At 43.6% G+C, this 24,391-nt stretch overlaps 1 protein-coding gene across 2 annotated transcripts in view; it reads right to left on the reverse strand.

Annotated features, from left to right (window-relative positions):
* The window catches only part of KIAA1671 (KIAA1671 ortholog), an 87,211-nt gene that overhangs the window by 20,356 nt on the left and 42,464 nt on the right, over positions 1 to 24,391 (reverse strand). Inside the window, exon 1 of one of the 2 annotated variants that reach the window (XM_074159835.1) lies at positions 7,140 to 8,507. The exons of the other annotated variant lie outside the window; for it this stretch is intronic. Coding sequence (XP_074015936.1) covers positions 7,140 to 7,424 — 285 coding nt within the window. The 5' untranslated portion in view covers positions 7,425 to 8,507. Of the gene's footprint in view, positions 1 to 7,139; positions 8,508 to 24,391 lie in introns of those variants that run through there. 2 annotated transcript variants of the gene reach the window in all.

The raw sequence follows: 24,391 nt of genomic DNA on the forward strand, positions 1-24,391 counted from the left end.
CTAAAAAGAAATGAAACCCCAAGAAACCGAATCCCAGAGGATGGGAGCCAGAGACACGGCAGCCTGTCCATCAGGAAGGGTTTGAGCAGAACAGTGAGGTCCTACCTCAGAGCCCAAGGAATTCACTCTCTCCCAGCGGGCACAGGCAGCTCTCATCAGCATTAATAAAAGTTGGCACTAGGAATTGAACAGGATCCCTCATCTTCAGCATTGCACGAGACACAAGCCAGAACATGACAATTTTATACTCTTCTGCTAGGAAGTGAATAGATTTGCCTTTTTTTTTTTCTTTTTGAAAAGCTACATGCTTGGAAACAACACCTCCTACTTGAAATACTTTATTTCACAGCTAACGTTTTTCTACAGAAGATACAAGTTAAACTTCAAACAAACATTCCTGGGGAAAAGGGCTTTTTAGTTTAAAGCCCAGATTTAAAGACATGAAGAAAGCGATAGGATTTCTTGGCAACAAGCGAATAACAAACACACAGACTCTGGGAACCGTGTGCTGCTCGTTTAAACAAAAATCTCAGACAACTTAGAAGATGTTTTAGAAGAGAGGAGTCAAAATACACACCGGTCAATGAAACGCCACTAGTATTTCCTGAAACTATCACGATGTTACAAAATTTCAATAAAAATGAATTGCTGATGTCGAGCTGTGTTCAGGGATGGTTTTGTTTAATACAATTTATTTCCCTCTGAAAACTAACTGCTGTCATTTGGTGCTTTAAAAAAAAAAAAAAAAAATAAAGGCAAGGTGAATGAGTACAAAATGACAAGCTCTAAATATATTTATGTTCTTCTCTTATGCTCTAAGAACATGGTAAAAATCAACTCCTTGCAGCCAGCCTAAATAAAATCACAGAGTAGAGTTGTCTAAGTGATTATTCCTGTCAAAATAACAAGGGAACAACAAAGGCAGTCTACTAAATACCCATCACTAGAGTTTTATGGCCCAGATTTATGCTGCCAGCTATGTTCATGGCCTGTTAAACCAAAGGGAAGTTACTAAGAATGAAAAAGCATGAACTGTTTCAGTATTGGCCCTTGTATCTTCATTAATTAAACTGAACAGCTTTACTCCTCCCCGCCCCCCATCCTGAAACAAGACAAACAACTCATTTTTTAAAGCTTGCTTTCTGCAAACATGCTTCACTCTACCATAACAACTCTCTGGAAATTTAAAGAAAAAATTCCATTCACCGTTGGTACATAAAAAAAAGTATTTTTGAGAGCAACTCATTGGGCTTTCGGTGAATATTAGGACAAAATAGTCCAGCAACTATTTGTTGTAGGGTCTACCTCAAAATAGCCAACCTCAGAAAAAAAAAAAAGCCAACTTGTATGAATTTCTTTTTACAGTTTGTTGAAGGATGGTCACCATAAAGGACAAACATCTGCAGACAGAGCTTTGGTAAAATCAAAACAGACAGTAGAGATCAATGCTCTTTTAAAAGCAGAGATCCAGTCCCAGGTGATGTGGAGATGAATGGCATGTGTGTAACTCAAACCAGGTTCTCTCTTCAGCGCCAGAGAGGGATCACACAATCATAGAATGGCTTGGGTTGGAAGGGACCTTAAAGATCGAGTTCCAACAACAGAAAAAGTGGGAGTCCACCAGCTTCTCCATGAAACAACCTCACTGCCAAGCTCATATTGACTTAGAAAGAAATATCTGTGAAGATTTAAAAAAAAAAAAGCCAAAAACAAAACAAAACACGAACCCAAGATGGGCATTTCAGCCTCTAGTAGAGGATGCTGGTGAAAGGGCTGTAGGATGCAACTAAACCCCTCTGAAGGGCTAAGGACCCTCTCAGCATCGTGCAGTCAAACAAAACACTCCATTTCCATCTTTAGTTTGGAACTACATTAAAACTGAATCCCAACAAATAACTTATTCTGATCGATGAAGCTTGAATGAAAAGAACACCAACTGACCAGGACGACAGAAAACAAAACACAATTAAATGCATTTTGGTGTGATTTTTAACGCAGAGGAGAACAACTCCCATAAAACACATGAACAATTCGCAGCCTGAGCAGCCACAGAATTAATCGTTTCTTTTCTATTTCAAAATAGTCTTCCCAAGAACCTGGAACACCTCTGAGGTTTTCCACAGCTTTGCTGCTCACGCTGCCAGGCTGGAAGTAGTTAAACTTCCTATAAAGAAACAACTTGCCACACTTTTTCAGCAGCGGAAGGGGATAGCGAAGGAGCTGAGGGCATTAAACTACTACCCTGTTTTTACTGTATGGCAACAAACTTAGAGATCCAGAACTGATGGTGCTGGCCATAAAACCAGATATCATACCCATAACAGGAACATGGCTGATATTACCATGATTAAAACAGAGGCAATGTTTAATGGAAGTATCTCTGCTCCCATTACAACAAAGACACTAAGTTGATGACGTGAGATGAAAAACGGAAAAAAGCCTCAATAAAAATGCCTGGGAGAAAAATTAACTTCCATTTAAAAGGATTCGCTGTAAAGCAAAAAATTCTGCAAGCTCAGCTACAGATTCCCAGATCTGATATTAATATGCCAGAATAAAATTAGTAATTAAAATTAGTGTTTTCAGCACCCGTGACCTGCAACAGCAGGGCCCAGGCACGGGTGCAGCAGCCAGAAAGTCTCTTCAGTCTGTGGTGACACCTTTTTTCCTTAATTTAAGTATGAGAACACTGTATTACATCTATTGGTAGAAAATAATCTCGGACCAATTCAGTCCTGCTTCAGCAGAAACAAAAAGCACAGATGACTCTGAAGTTAAGGCTACATGAACAGACAACCACAAGGCAACAAGAGGAAGGAAAGGCTGCGGGAAACAGCAATTGGGAAGAAAAACAGCGTGTTCAGGGGTTTGGGCTATGAATGAAGGCAGGAAAAACAACAAGAGTGTTCTGTTTGAATGAAGAAATTACTAAGAGTACTACAGGAAAAAATAATAATAAAAAATAAACTTTCTCAAAAAAGTCCAGTGTTGAATATACCAGAGAAGTTATTTAAAATGAAAATTATTCTTGCACTCCTGTTTGTCATTCACAGATTTGCAATTATTAAATTCTGACTGATCAACTGTTGGTTTGAGAACCACAACATAAATTAGTTTTAGATCTCAGGCTCGTTTTATCCCTTCATCGTCCTAGCTTTTCAGGAATTATCCTGGGCTGCATCCCCAGCAGTGTGGCCAGCAGGGCGAGGGGGGGGGATTCTGCCCCTCTGCTCCGCTCTGGGGAGACACCCCCTCCAGTGCTGCCTCCAGCTCGGGGCCACCAACATCAGAAGGACATGGACCTGTTGGAGCGGGGCCAGAGGAGGCCACGGAGATGCTGGGAGGGCTGGAGCTCCTCTGCTGTGAGGACAGGCTGAGAGAGTTGGGGTGTTGAGCCTGGAGAAGGCTCCAGCAAGACCTTATAGTGGCCTTTCAGTACTTAGAGGGGGCTTATAAAAAAGATGGGGACCAACATTTTAGCAGGGCCTGTTGTGATAGAACAAGGGGTAATGGTTTTAAACTAGAAGAGGGGAGATTTAGGCTAGATATAAGAAAAAAATTGTTTACAATGGGGGTGGGTAAAACACTGGCCCAGGTTGCCCAGAGAGGTGGTGGATGCTCCATCCCTGGAAACATCCCAGGTCAGGTTGGACGGGGCTCTGAGCAACCTGGTTGAGTTGAAGATGTCCCTGCTCATTGCAGGGGAGTTGCACTAGATGGACTTTAAAGGTCCCCTCCAGCCCAAACTATTCTACGATTCCATGAGTTCTTAAAAATATGGCTGTACTTTCTCTAGATTCAGAATCAGATTACCCTGTGATAGACATTTATTTATCTAGGTGTAACTTAAGGCGTACAGTATAAAGTCTGGTTCCCATACAAAAGCTAGAGGAGCACATTTTAAGTAAGGTCTATCCACCCAACCTCCCCTTCCAAGGCATCTGCTGCAGAACCCCCTCTCTGCGGCGCTGCAGGGACACCCCGAGCAGCAGAGAGGGAGCTGGGTGAGGAAGTGAGCTCCGCCAGACATGGAATAGGAAAATGTGACAAGGTATGAACAGAATAACAAAGCGAATACGTAACCCCTGAGCTGTTAAAGAGAAGTGTTTGAAAAGAAAATTATTTCTTCTTTCTTGCAGCCCGATTACTACTTTTATAATCTCCAGCAAGGAAACAAGCAAATACGTCAAATCCCTTGGACTCCAATCCTGAAGCTCCTCTGGAGCGGATAAAAATCTCTCTTACAGCACAGAAAAAATTGTGATATCCATGAGGCCTTTGCCAGCTACACGGCTTGCGGTAATTAGCAGCTAAAACATGTTGTAGTATGTTGTTAATAAGGTGCTGACCTGTTGATTTCCCCAAATTTGAAAAGATTGGGAACGGCACCTATGTCAAACGTATGGAATAGCCTGAATTTTCCCACTGTGGGATCCAGCAGGCACCACACACAGCATCAGCCTTTGCTGCTACAAACATAGGACGGCAACTTAAGTACAGAACTAGATGGAAAACGAGACAATTTTTGAGCCTAAGCATTTTGTAAAAGTCACAGATATCCAAATAAATGGACGAATACTTTAAATACAATACTTTTAATTCCTCTAGAAGGTATGTCAAGCAGTGACAGGAGATCCACACAAACTGTAACCTATTATTTACCTTGGTATTTAATCTGAAAGTCCACCAAAGTCATGAGAGGGGAGAGGCAGCTACATCACTGCAGCGGAATGCACTCTCACACCTCCACTACCTTCAACCTCAGCAGCAAGTTTACTCACATTATCTTAAATTATGCTGTTTGACTTGAGTTTTCACAGGTTTCTTGGTCTTGTACAACGCTAAGTTCTCAGCCGGCAGTGACAGCAGAGACGGAGCTGAAGGCCACCGGCGCTCGCTGGGCCAGACACGTGGCAGCAGTTGGCTCCCAGCCTGCGAGCCCGGTGGCTCCTTGTTTAAAAACTGCATCAGCATCAAGCGACTACTCTACAGTAAAGCCCTAAAACAACAAAGAAGTCAGTTTATGATTAATTATGTGCTTTACGCTTATTCCATAGGGGTTTTTTTGGTAGGAAAATGTTAGTATCTCCAAGGACTAAGTAAAACCAGGACCATGTTCCAGCCAAATAGAAAAAATACACAATGGCACAAACTACAAAATTTCACAAGTGCCGAGACCTTAAGTTTGAGCCCAGATTAAACCAAATTCACACATAAAGCCAAGCACATGCAAAATTACTGCTGAAGCAGAGAAACAGCATCTCCAGTGGCTGTCACCAGTGAATGAACTGGAAAGGTCACCCTGTATCTCACGGTTTCTGCTCCGTAAGCAGTGCCGCGTAAGGAAAGTCGTTACAGTTGTCCTCTGCAGGTTCCACACTTCCATTTTTCAGTCTTCACTTCTCAAAGTTTTTTATTCACATGATTCTAGCAAATCTGAAATACCAGCTTAAAAAAAAGTAACCAACAGACCTTGCCCATGCTGACGCTGTAACAGTGGTTACCAAATATTTTCCTCATCGTTCTTTTGCGCTCACTTGACAATATTTTCTTTTCCAGTACAGCCAAACAGGAGCTGAATAGCAAGCTAGGACAAAAAGGCTATAGCCATAGCTGATAAAAAGCACTGGAAATAGCCTCTACACAAAGGCCACACCTGCCCGAGGAATGCAACTTTACCTTCAGTCATTCCGTGAACAAACCTCCGAGAGGCCACAGCAGAACTTTAGGTATTAACATTTTACAGCAAATAACCACTTTCTTTAAAAAAATAAAACAAACAAAAAAACCCAACAAAACCCAAAACATTTAGGCCACTTCATAGAGCAAGCTGTTCAGGATTTACCCACATACTGGTACCAAGGCTTTGGTCCCAATTCCACTTGAGTCAACCCACTTCCCATAGCTCAAGCATCAGTCCGAAATCATCAGTTTCGAGGACAACTCAAATCACCAGTTTAGGCTCCTCTCCATGAAATAAACAGAATTAAACGGATTTATTTAACTCTCACATACTATAACCTAAAAACTAGAAAGAGGGGGTGTCGAATAATGCCTTCGAGGAGCATGGCAGGCCCCAGGCCAGTGGGAAGAGCCACCTGGGAAGGGGCTTCTCTCCACAGAATCGCATGGGGTTGGAAGAGACCTCTGGAGATCATCTAGTCCAACCCCCCTGCCAAAGCAGGTCCACCCAGAGCAGGTTGCACAGGAACGTGTCCAGGTGGGTTTGGAATGTCTCCAGAGAAGGAGACTCCACCACCTCTCTGGGCAGCCTCTTCCAGGGCTCTGCCACCCTCAAGGTAAAGAAGTTCCTCCTCATGTCTAGGTGGAACTTCTTATATTCAATATCCACACAACTGGTGTTTCCTCCACCGCTTTGCCGTGTCATTTAATACAGACTGCCCCTCCTGAAAATAATGTAGAGACTGGGAAAGGCCTTCAATGAAAAAGGGAGGGGAGGGGGCTCTGTGTGGCACGGAGTCACAGTGAACTGAGAGCTCTTCGCCTGTGCCTTTGGTCCCATGAAGTTACACCCTGCCTCTGCCCCACTACAGCCCTCACAAGTCACGCTGGTCATTTAACTTCTCTTTCATGACAAAGTAGCAATTATACTGAGAAAAACCACCTCCTTTTCGATAAAAAGAAAATAATGATCATTTACCATCGACTGCACAGTGACAGTGCTTAACACTTTGTACAAATTTAGCTTTAGGCATTTTTTTTTTTTTTACTGAAAAATTACAAATACTGCTGTGTTCAAAGTCACACTGACCTGTGGTGTTCGCAACGACCGACACAACACGCAGTTTCAGACTAACTTTCTTTTCCTAATTTGACACAAATATTTGTCCTGCCTTACCCCGTCGCTTTAACTAAGATCAACAACATTTTCTCCCCATTCCCAAAACCTTGATTAACCGTGCAAATGAAAATATCCACCTGCGCTGCGGGAAGAAACCAGCTGGGAGCAGACAGACAGACACCGCTACCTGGAAGTGTTTCGGGGGCTATTTTTAAATGGAAAAGCAGAGGCGAGACAGGTTTTGTTATTAGATAAAACGTTGCAAGGAAAAAACAAACCAAGGTTTTTTTGCATTGTATTATCTACCTCGAGAGTCTCAAAAAGGTGTATAGCTTACAAGCTCGGGTGGCTCTGAACTGGGCTGCCTCTTCCTCAAAGAGGAAAACCTCTGCTGACTCCGCACTGAAAACCTTCGGAAGGACTCTCTGCTCCGGGATGCAAAGTGCCTGAAGGAGGAGGTGCGCTTGAAGGGAGTCCTGCTGCCACCTTCCCCGCTACTCCGTTCATGAGCAACCGCAGTAGTGACTAAATTTAGTGCTTCCTGCAAGGATCTCCGCACTGTACCCATCCACTGGGTCATGTGAGTTTGTGCCACTGTCAGTTTGTCTCCAAGGTAATCCATATTTATTTTTTTTTTTCCAGCAGAGATGAGAAATCAATATTCAGTAGGAATTACTGTAAAATATATCCTCCTTAACAACCCTGATTTTAATTTGCAAAAAAAAAGACTCCACTCATGAAGTATTTTCAGCTAAATAGCACTACACTATAACCATCAGCATATTTCTGTATTTAAATAACAAAAGGTACATGAAGTTGGAGATTGGTATTTGTCAAGTAGGAAAAAATAAAAGACTTTTCCTACTTACAATCAGATTTCCAGAGTTCCATCAAAATATGTTTAATTCAGCCATGTTAAAGAGAGAAATCAAGGTTTAAATCCTGACACAGTCACTTGAAATTAGTCCACTTACAAGCACAGAATTAGTCTCTTAGTGTCTCATTTCAGAGCCGAAAAAGCAACTCCCTTTTTAAGCCCAAGTTTATGTTTTGCTGTAAATATCAGAAGGATAAAAAAAATCGTATTCTTCTGGCTCGGCAGCTTTTCAGGTAACAGTACGTTAAACAAAGTTCTGATGCTTCTATACAATCCATTTAGCAGCAAGACGGTTAGATCTTCTGAACAATAAAATCCAAATTATTTTCTTCCCAAAAAACTCTGCAGGAAGGTGTCAGCATCAGCAGAACCCCCTCCTCACCGGTCTCCCGGTCTTCGGAACCATCCTACAAGATTCTCACTTCCAGAAATGCAGACGACAAGCTCCGAGGCACGGTGAGGCTGAAGGGGAACCGTGTCGAGCCTGGACTCGCCGGCTGCTCAGAGCCTGCCAAAAGATCTTCTGTGTGACATCAGCTCCTCTGCTTCAAGGGGGGGGCTTCATACCAGGGGAACGTAGCCGGGAATGGGAAAATGCTGTACCAGGAGCCAGCACCAGAGACTTTCTTTCCCCACGCCTGTTAAAGCCGCTGCGCGCGCCTGCTCCTCTCCTTACACAACCTGGGAAGAAGCTGGTGGATATCACAGCTTCGGGAGGAAGGTTTGCCGTGATCCCAACGCTCCTGGAGCAAAGCACGAGAGGTGACGCGCCGGGGAAAAGCTGCCTCTGGTGTCCTGCTCCCTCCTCTCCGTCCCTGCCTCGCCTCTGCTCCGGAGAGGAAACAATGAGCGAGGTGAAAGCGCCGCAGAGATCTGCCTAAGGAAGGATCTGGGCTGGGCTTTATTATAGTACAGGCAGGGTTACCATGGCAACGGAGGGAACAGCATCTGCTTGCTGCCTAAGCAGGCAGGAGTTGCAGAGATCTATTGGAATGATTCATAGTTTGCATATGTCACGTGTACTTACTGATTTTTAACCCTTCCTTGGGAAAAGGAGACCAACGGCTCTGCCAGGGAGTGTTTTCCACCAAAAGGTTTCCCGCTCGGACAAATCCTAACCCCGTTCCCCTTGTTTGACGGGGTCCACGGGCAGCAGCAACACCTGTAACTATTTTATTCTGCTATTTACAAACTCAAACAAGGTACTTTCAAGTTAGCGCCTATGATATCAGTGCAAGGTAATGATTAAGCCAGAAGCACAAAGCAAAGCTGAACAGGTCTGACAATTTAAAGCTTTTTTTTTTTTTTTTTCTCTCCACTTTCACACACTATTAACAACTTTTGAGGTCATTCCCCAACTCTGCTCCCCGTCCCGGGCAGCTGGGACACCACGGGGTCGGTACCACCACTGCAAAGCCTGAAATGGGTGGGGGTGAGGAGAGGACCCCACGGATAAAAGCAGGTAACACTCAGCAGTCAGATGTCACCAGCCACAGAATTTCTGCAAACAGCCCCTTTGTGGGGAGGACAGCTGGAATAAAAGCTAAAGGTTTTAAATCAATAAACATGAATAGGTGTCCAAAGTCAAGACGTGACTAGTTTAGAATTGAGGGGAAAGAGATACAGGTATGAAGGTAAGAGGCATGTTGGAAGCTGTTCTCTTTCTTGTTTATTCAAGGGGTTTTTTGTTGCTATTGCTTAATTTGCCATACAAAGTACCGTGGTCTTGCATCATCCTCTCCTCCCCTAAACCTTTCAGGAAGAGATTTAATGGAACAAAAAATTTCTAGGTAATATGTTATGAAACGGCTCTCACGTAAAGTTTTATCGTATCAGAAATGCTACTTCCAAACACGCACCCTAGAGGCCTAAGATGCTCTGAGGAAACAGGGTGTTTTGCCTTTCAAACATTGTTTTTAAGAGTTGAACTCCACCAACCTGTAACTCATTTCCCAGAAAGGCTTCGGTGACAAAAGGCTGCGTTCCATATCTTACTCTTCATTTCTGAATACGTTCAATTTGTTTTGAACATTCTCAAATTAGCAGTCTAACAAAACCTCTCAGTGTTAAAAGGGAATCCAAACAGTAGAGAAAAACCTTTTTTCCACCCTCACGCAGTTCTTTTAAAGAGCTACAGAGTTGTTTTTGTACGGAAATAGAAAGAGATACTTTTGATCAGATGCCCCAAGAGCTGGATGTTTCTTATATTTTTAAAGAAACAGAAAAAAATTGAAATTTATTCTGACACAAATATGGATAATGCTTCACAAATGATGGAGATCCTGCATTTAAGGTGGCAATTTAAAACTTACTACACGTTTTTATGCTGTTTAATCCAAGCTCTATATTTCAAACATCTGCGGATTTGCAAGTGCAGCTCTGCGCCTGCCGCAGTACAGGGATTCTTCATGAGGCACTTTGCTATTTTAGATGGTTTCAGGCTCTGTCTGATTCAGTAGCCCCCCAAAATAGCAATCAGAGAGCTCTGGACTGTAGCTGCCATGCAAGTTAGTCACCAGTCCCTTCACCTAAACACAATGGGCACAGCAGAACTGGAATTTCACCAAATTTCTGGTATATCGCCTTTCAAAAATGGGAGGAGATGCACAACCAGATTCAACCCAACATCCACAGAAGGTGGCTTTCTTACAGCTTGCTGCAAGAACTTCTCACACATGGATGTCACTTGAGGAATCTGAAAATTCACTATGGAATATAGTCTGCTTTTTGATTAGACCTCCCTTGAAAAGAGTGAGATGTTATCCCCAATTTACCATTTTCATCCTTAGAAGATTGTAAAACTGCTGATTTGAGTCTCTCCGCAATACTAAATTTAGTATCTTCTGGCTATCACATGAACATAGTGCTAGGTATTTAAGTATACTCAGCATCTAAATTATTGCTTAGACTTACACTTCAATTAACATCATGGCAAAATGTTTTAGAAGATAATCAGATGCGCTTTCACCATCAAATTCAAAGGGTTGAAGACTTTTCCACCCCTTCACCTGAAATGCAGTACGTGGCTGCACGTTCTCCTGCTCCAGCTCCACACCAAAACTGGCCGAGTTTTCAGCCGCCAAGAGACTGACAGACCATGCGGTCAAACTTAGTTTCCTTAAAAAATCCATCTAAAAATAAATGAAGGCTGAAAAAATGGATTAAGTTTTAAGAAAATTTGTAGGAATATTGCTGTGTTAAAATGCATCTGTATAGCAATTACATAAAGGAAATCTCCTCCAAAATATCTCTCACTGGACGCTGCAAAGACTGGATATAGATTATTTCACAATACTTTTTTTTTTTTATTATTATTATTTTCTCTGCTCCCCACCAAAAGCATAACAATGCTGAGCTCTGCCTCGACCTGTGCAGAGCGCGTGTGTGGGAGGAGGGTTATTCTACTTTATTATAACAGACCGCTTCTATCCCTTCTATTTTGGTAAGTAAAATAATTCAGTGAAACCTATGAGGACTCCGTTACATCAGGCAACCAAAGCTGGAGAAACACTGGAAAAGTCTAAAGGATGGAGTTATCAGAAGCTGTAAGGAGCCGAGTAGCATGTTCTGGACTTTTCTGATTCAAGTGAGATTTCAACTGTATGAAAACACAAGCCACTATTAAAAGCAATTTTAAAAGACAAATCAACCTCACAATAGGTTCCAGGCTATATTACCCATAGAAGAGTACTGGTTTCAAAGAACACACTGCCACGTACAAGCTCTCCTGCCTGTGGGTGCGCACACAAGGGACCAAGAAAGCCTGGGCTCCCCGGGGAGCACACCAACTTGGTCTCTTTATTTCTTTTCTAAGGCTCCCCAGAACATGATGCTCTGCAGGACTCCACACAAACTTCCCAGCTGGCAAAAGCTCACAAGTGTATTTTAATTCAATAACAGCATGGGGATTACGCATGGGCTCTATTTACTTCTTCTGTGGTGAGTCCATGAATCTTTTTCTACCTCTCAGCGCACAGAACATAGCTCAAACCATACAGATGTTCTATAATTGTCTCCCAGTTGCTTCGGTCCAGCAGCCTTTCTGCCTGAGCAAGGGGTTGTTTCCGAACGAGAACAGCACAAGCCGATCTTCTGCCCTTGAAAAACACTGGCGATTATCTCACGCTGCAGCCACCCCGGATCTGTCAAGGGTCTGCAGTTTCAGAAAAGAGAAAGCACACATTGCTAACCAGTACAGCATGACTAATTACCACAGCAGCAAACGGGACCTCGTTATTCAAACATTGCTGGATACTTTTATTATTAACATCTATTCCACCTACAACTCAAAAATACAATCCCACACAAAGAAGTAACAATCCCTATTTTTCCCCTCATTTAATAGAAAACAAAATTCGATGGTTACATTGTATTTTCCAAAAGCTTCTTTCAGCTCATTTTGAGCTTTACCTGTTCTCAAGTACATATAATTATGCTTAATGACGATATAGGATTGGAAGGTCACAGCACGTAACAGACACACCAGGAGAGGCGGGTGGAACTTGAGGAGTGTGAGTCCCACGGGGTCTCGAGCGACGGCTGGGTCCCCCCCATCACCACCCCCCTTCTGGTAGCACCAGCACGCATGGAACTGGGAAGGCAACCCAGCTGAAGATTTATCAAAAGGATATTGGGGATTAGTCTTCCCCCACACTGGATCCTTGAATGATCCTTTGCGACACGAGAAGATGTGACAGAGAAGGATGGGCAACATCGGTTCAAACTAACTGCGAAAACAAAGTCTCTGCTCTTCCCTGGGGGGACCCTCAATCAGAAACCCATTCTCCTGACGCTCACCTGCCTCACACTCCATCGCTCCACTTAAGTTAGCGATCATTAATAATTCAGGCATTTCTTAAGTGTTTTCTGCGAGTCGTCATCCCACACACAAATAAATATCGTGATCAAGTACTTAGAAAGATCATGACAGCTTCAATTCCATCTCGGGCCTCTCAGTTTGTCCATCTCAATTACGCTCAGTCTTCGGCAACCACCGAGGAGCAAAGCTTGCCCTTGTAAGGCTGTTCTGGGCTCGCATTCCACACCGACTCTCTTTCTGTTTCATTAGTAAGAGAACTTAATTTAACCTGTTGTGTTTGACATTATGGACTATTTAAAGACGCAGCGCTGTGCTGAGCTTAGCGACATGGCTCCAGACTCAATTACTCCTTGGGTTCCTCAGACACTACAAAACAACTTATGTTTTTTATATCCTCCTTATTTTTGCCTCCGTGTTGCCTATTTTACCACCTGAAAATGGCATGTTCCAAGAAGGACTAGCAAGCATTCCTAACTGCAGGCTGAATTTCTTACATATAACATCCCATAATAAAAGGTTTTCCCTGTGTCACCTTCAAATTCTCATTTGAAGTAAAAAAAAAAAAAAAAAAAAAAGCGATGCTTTAGTACTCAGTCAGCTGAAATGCCAAGTAATATTCCCAAGGCTTCCCGACGATCTGCCAGTTTGCAGCAGTCCCGCTCCCCCTACGAACTGTCCCCCAACCACCCCACTGTCCCTGTCCCTGCACATCTGGCAGAGACACAAAAGCCCAACAACTGGAGCAAAGGGATTTGTTTTTTTTTTCTTTCATTCCAAACCCAGACCAACAGAACTGCTTTAAAACGCTCTTAACTTGGGAAAACACATAGCCTGGTAAGAGCCTGGGCAGATACACTCTGTGTTTTCCTTTCCACGTACAAAGAACAAAACTGTTTGCGTATCGAGTTGGTTTCTTTAAAATGCTCCTATCTACTTGCCAGTTCTCACGCCCCCCCCCCCTTCTCTTCAAAATGACTTGCTGTTACACAAACAAGAAAAAGATAGATCCCCTGGGTACGTTTTGTAGAATATCTGGATTTGGGGAAATCTGAAAAATGCACAAGTTTCAATCAGGTTATCAGATTTCTGGGTAAAAGCTGTCTAAGTTTGTCTGCCAGGTTAAATCTCACTTCCCTGGCAAGAAGTCAGCCTTAGAGAATTAAAAACACTTCCTCTGTTACTGTCAGCGAGCTGTCACAACCGCTCACAGAACAGTCTTCCTGCACAAAGTCTTTAATTTTGATCTTTGTTCATTGCACAGAGCAATCTTTTTCATTTAAGCTTAAAAAATAGAATTAACACGGAGCTTGTGTTCAACAAAAGGCCTACATTTAGGTCCATGAACAAAAGACTGGGATTGTTCAGGCTCCTGTACCTGTTTATACTTGACAGAGCTCAAAACACAGCATAATTTCAAAACCCTAACAAGCTGCTTGGCTCATGGGTGCAGAAGACTGCTGTGACACACATCGTCTGGGGGAAATCGAAGAAAAATCAAGGTCTGTTCTGAGAGAGAAGAACAAGATGATGTGATTCACATCACAGCATCCACCTCTATCTCGAAGCCAGAAAAAAACCCTGCCGCAGGTGAGGAAACCTCAATTATTCTTCAGACTCACCCCTTCCCCATCTGATTCCAACGCGCTGGGCATCACCAGTTGCAACACTGGACCCAGTATGGCCCATACCGGAACAAATTTAGGACACGGACCCCAACAAAACCAACGGGTACTCTGAAGACAGCAAAAACCCTGCTTCCCCTCTGATTTTTTACACAGTATCACATACAGCATCACAAAATAATTGACGTTACCATCATTGAGGTAAGTTTGCTTCTCGCTCCATCCATTTCCCCCCGCCATTTGCTGTACTCAGCTTTTCCGCCCTCAAATCCAAGATTCCCTTAACACGGCCAAAAATGAAATGGCTTAGAGGTTTTATCTGGATTGTTTTTTTTCTTTTTCACAGCAATAAAATAAAATAAATAAAATTCATTTGGACGCCTGGACTGTTTCACCTGCACAATAGCCATAAGCAGCCTATGCTCAGAAGAAAAAAAAAAAGAAGGAAAAAGTTGAATGTTTTTGCACAAGGACTTTGTACAGTGTCTAAATACAACGAAATCTCTTTTGTAACCTGTAACACTGCGTATCTCAATATTTACACTAAATATTTGTTTTCTACTGCTTTCGTTTCCTACTGAAACTAAGCAAATTACGCTCAGTTTAAGTTATGCTTATTCAAAATTTAAGACAAGTTGCATAGAACTTGGCATTAAAGGCATTCTGCTCATACACATAACCAACTACAAAAAAGACTGGAGGTTCTATTTCCAGACTTTTTTTATATTAGTTTATTTAAAGGTCCACAAAGGCCTCACAAACCAGTGGGGAAGGGAAGGCTGCAGCAGCAACAGGTCCTGGATCAATGTTTGGAAAGTTTACACAAGCACACATTAATATAAGAGACTCTTAAAGAAAGGGGCTAAAATACTTCATAAAATATCTCATCAATGTAGTCCACGGCTATTTTTAAAATCTTTCTTTTAAACAGAGGTAATAATAACTTCAGAGTAATACTAATTTCTTTAAGAAGCAACGCAATTCAATCAGAAAAAACCAATTACATTTTGAAATTCAGTGCCAGTAGTTTTGCAGACAAATTCTTTAATTTATTCCTTCAGATTGAAAACCAAAATGAAGTTTCTTGATATTTAGGCACCACAACTGCAAAAAGGCCTATGTAATAAAACTGTCTTTGCAATTTGCTTCTGAAATCTGAGTCTCATCTGATGTGGAATGGGATGACGAGGGGCCTAGAACATCTCTCTTATGAGGAAAGGCTGAGGAACTTTTTCGTCTGGAGAAGAGAAGACTGAGGGGGGATCTGATCAACGCCTATAAATACTTAAAGGGAGGGTGTCAGGAGGATGGGGCCAGTCTTTTTTCAGTGGTGCCCAGTGACAGGACAAGACAACATGGGCACAAACTTGAACGTAAGAAGTTCCATCTAAACAAGAGGAGGAACTTCTTTCCTTTGAGGGTGGCAGAGCCCTGGAAGAGGCTGCCCAGAGAGGTGGTGGAGTCTCCTTCTCTGGAGATGTTCAAAACCTGCCTGGACATGTTCCTGTGCAACCTGCTCTGGGTGGACCTGCTCTGGCAGGGGGTTGGACTAGATGATCTCCAGAGGTCCCTTCCAACCCCATATCATTCTGTGATTCTGTGGGACCCAAGAATTCTCTCTTTAGCATCTAGTCAGATTTGCTTCAGGACAGCCTTTGCCAAAAGCTAATTTGTGTTCCTTTGAAGACCTCATGCTCCCCAGTACACAAGTGCCCACTCAGGCCATGTCACACCAGGACAAATGCTCCTCGTGGTCCTGCAGTGTAAGGGAATGGTGGCAGCACCAGCTCCAGAAGACTGAATCACTGCCAGCCGGCCGTTGACAACAGAAGTGATACCACCCACACGCTGCACATCCTTATTCCACAACTGCCCTTTTCTTGAAGTTCACCTGTGGTGTTGCTACTTTTATTTGATAAATAACAGAGCTGAACTCTGTTGCCATCACGCTCTCCTGCCTACTCCAGGTGAAACGACCAGGGTGAGGAGAAAACCATGATCCAGAACAGCCCCACTCCCAGGCACGGAAGGGAAGGCTTTATTCTCTGCCCTGCTGTGTGCTAACCTGATAATCCTCTCAAAGCACAAAAAGCATAAAAATAATCATGTTTTATGGCAAGCACAACTGAACCCCCTCACGCAGGGGCAGAAAGGCAACAAGAACATTCCCTGCCACAGAACGTGACTTTAGGGAGGAAACCAGCAACTTCCCTGCAGACCTACAGCACAGGTTTGGCCACTGCCCCAGTAGAAATGAATATACGCTGCCAAGGTTACACGAACAACCAAATAACTTATAGTCCCTGCACGTATCTTCTCGAATATCAGCTAAGAGAGGACAATAAAAAGGAACAAGGAAAAATAAACCAAGAGAAATATATCCTTTATCCAGGTCTCGTACAGAAAGAGTCTCGGTTAGACTGCAGGAAGGACAAAACAGCATTGAATTTAAAAAAAAAAAAAAAGTTTAAGAAGAAACAAAACCCCCACATCCCTCAGGTACGACTGTCATCGTACACCACCAACGGAATGTTCCTGGCCAGAAGAAGGAGCAGGTATGAGCTGTTCCCAGAGCAGAGCACAACAGAGGGCAGACCCAGCTCCTCGCTCCCCTACTTCCAAAGGTCTCCACAAGCCACGGATCGCCTCTCTGGGGAGCAGGAAGGAAGAATTTTTTTCCCTGCTCTATTTTTTATCATTTGCCTTGGCTGGGGGCACCCCGGTCTTCTCCCTCTATTTACATTGCTTTGTGGTAAAAATGGCCTGGGTGTTAGAAGCGTGAAAACAAGCAGAAAAACACATCAGCTGCTCAGGAAGTAAAGGTTAAAATGGCCAACTCTAAAGATAATTACAGGATTCAGAAACAAGTGTAAGGGAGGTCCTTGGCACTATAACCCCAACAAGGTGGCAGGAACATTAAAAGGGGTAAATGTCTCGTACCTACTGCTCGTGAGACCCCACCTGGAATACTGTGTCCAGCTTTGGAGTCCTCAACACAGGAAGGACATGGACCTGTTGGAACGGGTCCAGCAGAGGGCCATGTAGACGATCAGAGGGCTGGAGCACCTCCCCTATGAAGACAGGCTGAGAGAGCTGGGGTTGTTCAGCCTGGAGAAGAGAAGGCTCCGGGGGGACCTCATAGCAGCCTTCCAATATCTGAAGGGAGCCTCCAGGAGAGCCGGAGGGGGACTCTTTGTCAGGAGATGTAGTGACAGGACAAGGGGTAATGGTTTTAAATTGGAAGAGGGGAGATTTAGATTAGATATTAGGAGGAAATTCTTTCCTGTGAGGGTGGTGAGGCACTGGAACAGGTTGCCCAGAGAAGCTGTGGCTGCCCCATCCCTGGAAGTGTTTAAGGCCAGGCTGGATGGGGCTTTGAGCAACCTGCTCTAGTGGAGGTGCCCCTGCCCAGGGCAGGGGGTTGGAACTCGATGATCTTTAAGGTCCCTTCCAACTCTAACCATTCTATGATTCTATCTAGTGGTAATTTATTAAAGCTGAAGCTTATGCCTGAACATGGACCTCCCATCCCACCCACATCTTCTGGCAAATAAAACATTCTCCATGGCACACAATGAGAATTGGCCAACATAACGCTGTGAAAACAACAAAAAACTGTTGAAGTTTTATGTGTGCAGCTGATTAAACTTCCCTGTGCAAGGTCCCAAACCATTTTTATATACAAAGAGCCACTTTTAACATCTTTTTCTTCATCAAGCTTTTTAAAAAACAGCGTGACTCAGTCCAATCAATAAATTTGAAACACGCAGACACCCGCACGCTTCAAACAAGACAACAAAAAGATTAGAAATGTTGCTGGGACATCATCTTTTTCCCCCTCTCACGCAGGAAGCACGTTAGCACATATGAAACGAAGCTTTTTATCACAGAGAAACGTTGTGCAATGTTTGCTAAAGAAGGTCAGATACCGAAGGCATCTAATCCGCAAGTTCAGCCCCCAGCCTGACTCTTCTCACCAGAAATCACAGCACTATTGCCTCAGGAAGATAAAACTCTGTACCTTACGTTCTCATTTTAAGAAAAGTCACATTTAAGTATGATACTTACAATTCTTACAGATTTAAATCAAAAAGTGATAACACAAGGGGCAAGAACAGGGGAAAACAGAGGCACAGAGTGAGTCTTACTAAGCTCCAAATACACTTGAAAGCTGCGCTTTCATCCAAAGAAATTTGCATTCTTTGTTTTCCTTACAGAACTACACTTGTGATACAAGAAAACAGGTTAATAATTTTCATGACCAAACACTCCACATACTTGTTTACACCCGGCAGAATAATTTTACCATTCTGCTACCACTGTCATCCTTGATGGGATCAGCGAAAACCTGCAGTTTCCCATTTCATTTGCAATTGAAGTAGAAACTCAGCCATCCTTTACTCTGTACAAAATTGTGTGCTTTTACAGTAGTTTGTAATTATTCCAAGATCAACAAAAATCTGTAAACAAAGGTAATTGTGAAATATAACTTCTAATTTAAGTTTTTAAACATGATTACCAGTAATAACTGCAACAACTAGAGTGCCAGAACAGTTTGTTGGAAAACGTTACTTCTTTTGTCCCCAAAACTCTGTTTCTCTTGAACTTAAGAAAGGCTCAGTTAAACATCCTGAACATGCATAGTTTTTGTACCTTGAATTGTTTTAGTATAAGACAAAGCTATCAACGTTAAAGCTGCGGGAACAAGCTAAAAATATACTATGTTGTTTGAAAGCCCATGTACATAATCATTCAGCACTTCCCCTCCATCCCAACGGAGGAGGAAAAACTGAAAAACAAAAGAGAAACAGGAAATTCCTACAGCACAAATATTCTGGGAAGTACTAAAAACATTTTCTTTACATCTGTTTGCGTCAAAAGGATTAAGCCAAGCAAAAGACAGATTGTTACAGTTTTTTTTCCATAGATACAAATAAAAACCCAGATAATGAAAGCTTTTTGTTGATAAACGTTACCAGAAAAAAATACTAGATGTTCCCTCCAATGTGGGCTGAAAACTACAAAGAAATTAGCTACAAGCTGAGCAATAAGCTAAGCATGAGCTTTTGTATCACCTAAGAGAGATGCTATGGAAAACCAGGAGCTATCTTACAGTAGGGGAGATATCCAATGTCAACAACAAACACAATGTGAAACTTATCCCCAGGAAAAGGAAGCTGTTTGCACCGTGAAATGAAAATATAAGCACATAAACAAACCCAAAGCAGGTTGAACACCACACGCTCCCTGCAAACCTGCCCAAACATTCTCTGTTGTTTCGATCAAATACACCATCTCAACACGCCACTGATTCCATTTTCCTTGAGGTCTCAATCTTGGATTTGGGAATGTCCCCCCGACACTGGGCAGCCACGGGACAAAGGCTCCAGCCCACGCAGGATCCCCGACCCCAAGGAGGCAAAACCAAGCAGTTCCAGAGCCAGGGCTCTAATAGTCAACTCAACACGGGAACAGTCATTTCTCCATCGTTTGATCCGACGGCCTCACACATTAAGCACAGGTAACTGCTAAACACTTTTAACAGAGACTTCCTGTGGCCTAAAATACCTCCAATGGCTCAACTTTTCTCATGGGGCAAAGAAGGTAAGCGAAGCACAACAGAACAAGCATGCAAACATGCTACTCTGTGCTCAAAACAACAACTGGAAGAAGACAGGTTGGAAAAGCTCTTGGAAAGAAGACAGGTTGGAAAAGTATCAGTCCAGTAACATGCAAACGAGAAGGGACAATCCGATATGAAGAGACATTCAAAGTATTTCCTTCTCTTTGACTGATATTAAGTTTTACTGTCAATTCAGACCTGCATACGAGCAGTTGTTGGGACCCCACCTCCCCAACACTCTTCCGCAAAGTCATCAAAATCCAACGTCGGGGATGATGCCAGATTCTCCAACTTCATTTCATCTCCTCAAAAATTTGCCATGAAGCTCTGATTTATCTCACTAAACGTGGTCTGAGCAGTTTTGCAGCATTACAGCTCAGCCTGCATCTCCCTTTTCATCCACAGCCGTCAGCCCTGCTACGGAGGCTGGAAGGGGTTTGTCATCCCTACTCTGGAACAGCAGGAATCCCTTATGGGAGAAGAACTTTTCTTGGGCACAGCTGAGCTTTCGGGGAAGCAGGATTTGTCCCACACATGCAGGTTCCAGCAGTCAGAAAGTGTCCCCTTAAATCTCACAAGTTTTAGTGTTAATTGGTAAAACTACACCTAAAGTCAGGGTCCGTTTGGGTGCGTTCCTGAGCATCGGCACGGCCAGTTCAAACCATGGCAAACACAACTGGGCCAACTTCAAGAAGTGACAGACAGACAGACCGACCGTGTGCTGTACTGGGGAACGATGTGTTCTCTGAAGAGTTAGATTTCCTGCAAAGCACACTGCTCTTTTAAATCAGTCAGCAAATGCCAAGTTTACTATCTCTTAAATAGCGCATTTCTGTCTTCCTTTTTCAAAGTGATAAAATACAGAACTTTTTATTACCATCTGCCTGGAGAAATTTGGTAGTATTTCTCTTTCCCACAGAGGGTGCTCGGGTAATCTCCAGCTACTGAAGGATCAAATCTGACTTTCAGAATCCAGAGAACACTCAGAAAGAAGAGAATGCTTTTTGGTGCAAGGGATTTCCTTCTTCAAAGAGTACTAACAAGAAGCTGGAAGGTAAAACTGCATCTTAAATCATTTTGACTGTTCTCAGCGTAATCACATGCTGCTAAACAACTGTCTAAACCCCTTCCCGCTGCACAGCTGGGAAGCACCAAGCTCCTGATTGTTCTATTTTCTCCCTACAAAACACCATTCCACGTGTCTTTTATTTACATCAACCACTTCTCGATCGCAGCAAGTAGAACAAGTATCAGGTGTAAGTTTACACAATACGCCCTTCATCCATTTTATCTTGCAACCTGCCATTTTTATGAAAAAACGCCCTAGCATTTATTTGCTGTCGCTGTGGAACGCTGCGTGCATACAGGGTTCCATTATTTCTTGGACTCTTTGCTCTCACTGCCTCCTCCTCCTCCCCCCGTCCCAGCAGATCAGCCCCACGTCACCGACAGCAGGGTGGCTGCACAACGGCCCGATGCTCCCGCGTCCCCCAGGACACAGTCGGTGGCTGGTGGGGGACCACAAGCCACCCGACCTCAGGCTTGCACAGAGCTACAGCCCCGAGCAGCGGCGTGGGACAAGAACACCCTCACAACACTGCAGGCGGCTACATCTTAAATTTTTTATCAGGGTCACTAGTACAGGTGTGGCCTTCGCTTACGTTTTTTAGATTAAGTGCATTATTTCCTGCTGGGTCTGGAAGTTTGTGGAGCCAAAAGGTTGGCTGCTGACATTCCTTTTGGGTTCTCAACTAGATTTGCTGCGTTTCCTGCCCCGAACTGTGAAATACTGCTGAATTCTGGAATAAAGGCAGAAATAAATCCAGTCTCATCTGACATCTGCGATCTCCAACCCCAGCAATCAAAATTTGCCAATTATGTACTGTGGTTAGCAAGTAATAAATACCTGTCACATCAAGGAAGGCAGTATAGATTGGCCTCAACCATGAATCACTAAACCAAATACTACATTTTCTTTCCGAGCTTCATTCAGGCTTAAGATTTACCTTAAGTCACTTTTTAGGAGAAGCTCTGCTCTACAGTACAAAATCCCATCGTATCTTGAGGAAAGGCTACTACAAAGAGCTACTTTCCCCATGCTCAAGTTGCTCTCTAAAATGCCGTTTCCTTTCAGTACAGTAAACACGCACCGGCTCTATGAACAACTCACGGAGTGCCGAAAGAACAGGAACAATAGTGGGAACTTGGCCGTTTCCCAGCGTCAGCGACACGGACAACAGCATGGGAAAGCAGGAACTGAGTCAACACAACTTTAGATCAAAATATTAGGAAGGAGGCAGTGAAGTTACCTCTGCTTTGGATGTATAAATGAGGTTTAACCTTCCACGTTAGCCTCCTATCAGCAGCATAATCACTACTTCACACTCAAATTAAAGGACAGGGGCAGACAGTCCCCTAATTCCAGCTGCTCCGAGCCCAAAATGACACAGTCATTACCCAAAAAAATTACCAAGCCTACAAATACCTACATCTTACTGAATGCAAACCTTCTTGCACCGACTTAACCTAGAATGCACTAGTTCGTAAGAGCATTTTATGGTAAATTAAACTTAATACCGCACCTAATTGTAACAAACTGGCTTGGATCCTGCACTGTTTGCCTCGTGCGAGCTCGGAAGCTGGTGGAGGACGAGTGGCCTCGGGCCAGCACGTCGCTCCCGCGGCTGAACAGCACTCTCTCGCGTTCTCACAGGGAACGGGCTGCCTAGGCCAGCTTTATTTTATCTGCTTGCTCTAAACGGGGACACAAAAGTTACAATTCCTCTTGCACGGCAGCATTCAGGAATTAGGAAAATGCCTTTCTGAATAGATTTTTTTCCCCTGCAACGGGGCTTTATTTACTCAGATTATTTGAAAGGAAGATTTAGCTGCTGACGTCAGCCCAGCAGATAGACCTCACAGGCTACCTGGGTGGGAAGGATTTTTAAGTCTTTGGAAAAAAAAAATATGCGCCCAAAATGCGGTTGTCCCATCATCAAAAGCAAACCCCTTAACAGAACGGCAGCAGAGACTGTCCACAAGAAATCCCCAGGCAGAGTACACAAAGGGAAGCCACACAACACCGACACGGAATGCTGTCCCTGCCTTAAAGCAGGGATAACCATTACCCCGGCACACAGACCGATGATTAAGGTTTCCTGCCATCACCCATCAAAATGCTATCGCAGTGACACGCCGCGGCAGCACGGTCATTAACCAGCTGCCACTTCCTGTGGAGTCACCTGATAAAGAGGTACCAAAACCAGTCTCAAAAGGCAGCAACTAAAATCTTGTCAAACCAAACTTTAGATCTTACCTCTCACAAATACTCCAGTTTTCTTTTGTTTTTTTTTAAATTCTTGTTTAATGACTGTTAATAAATAAGGAGGTCTTTTTAAACCGTAACAGTGCTGCAGGGTAACATTTTATATAAAAACATGCTGGTTTCTTTTGCGTGCTTTCAGGATGTAGCATTTGTTTGCTGTTTGAACAAACACAAGTGCCAGACTGAGAAGAAAACTCATCAAGAATGGTATACCCAGCAAGCTCAGGAGACCCACCACCACCATCCACACCAGAAGGCCAAAATCGAGTAGTGAATCTGGAGCCCACTTTGATTCTAACTGCTTATGACTATTATGTACACGTAACACAGAGCTACGAGATTTATTAGATTCTCTGCTGCTAATAGGACACTGGTCTCCCACAGGTTTTTTTGAACCTTCATTTTGTTAAAGTGAAGCCAAGGCCACTCTTAGACCATACCTATAATGTTTTCAAGGCATCGTTAGCCACTCACCTGGCCCCAGGTGCTTTTCCAGTCACACTCAGTTGAAACTAAGGAAACTATTCATTTTATGAGGTGTCAGGACTTATGCATCTACCACTGTGGAGGGACTGAGACCAGACCAACATCTGGCTGTCAGGGAAAGCCCACATATTGACTAGAGCTCACAGTGCTGTCTCATATAAAGGGGTGCAGTGGCATCCGCTCTCAGCTCTTCCGGCTGTCTTCTCTCATCACACTTTATCTGTCTTATCTGGATTGAAATGAAATCACGTAACTCTTCACCAAGCCCCAAGATTTTGATTCTTGGTTGTCTCCAATGCCACAGCAGCACAGCTGGTGGCCCAGGCAGTGCTCTGAGCCAAGTCCCTCACTCACTGTCACATTGGCCAGGACCATTCTGAAAGTGGCTGTGACCAAAGTCACAGCTGGTTCCTGGCCAAGGAACTAAAAACTGCACCCAGCAGAGTCCATGTCCTGACATAACCCTCCTCTCCCCACACGTACTGCAGCGCCTGTTCAAAATCAGCCAGGGCTCCTCTTCTTTTCCTTCAGCACCTATTCTGGAGCAGATCCAGAGCATTCCTACCTCTTCCCAGCTCTGCCCCCACCACAAGAAGCCTGGCCTCCACTCACCCAGCTGGCTGATGTTACCTGGTCCTACTTGTGACACAGAGTTTATCAGCGTGCTCCTACAGTAGCCTCAGATACATCATCAAAATGAACCCCACAAAATGTCCTGGGGCAGAGTGAGAATTGCTCACAACTTTTAAGACAGCTAAGGACAGGAACAGAACCGAGAGCGCTCCACTTGTGGCTGCGTCCACAAACAAGCCAAAAAAGCTGGTTATTGGGCAAAGA

This window comes from Numenius arquata, chromosome 16, assembly GCF_964106895.1.
Source record: "Numenius arquata chromosome 16, bNumArq3.hap1.1, whole genome shotgun sequence".
In the NCBI taxonomy this organism is placed as follows: Eukaryota; Metazoa; Chordata; class Aves; order Charadriiformes; family Scolopacidae; genus Numenius; species Numenius arquata.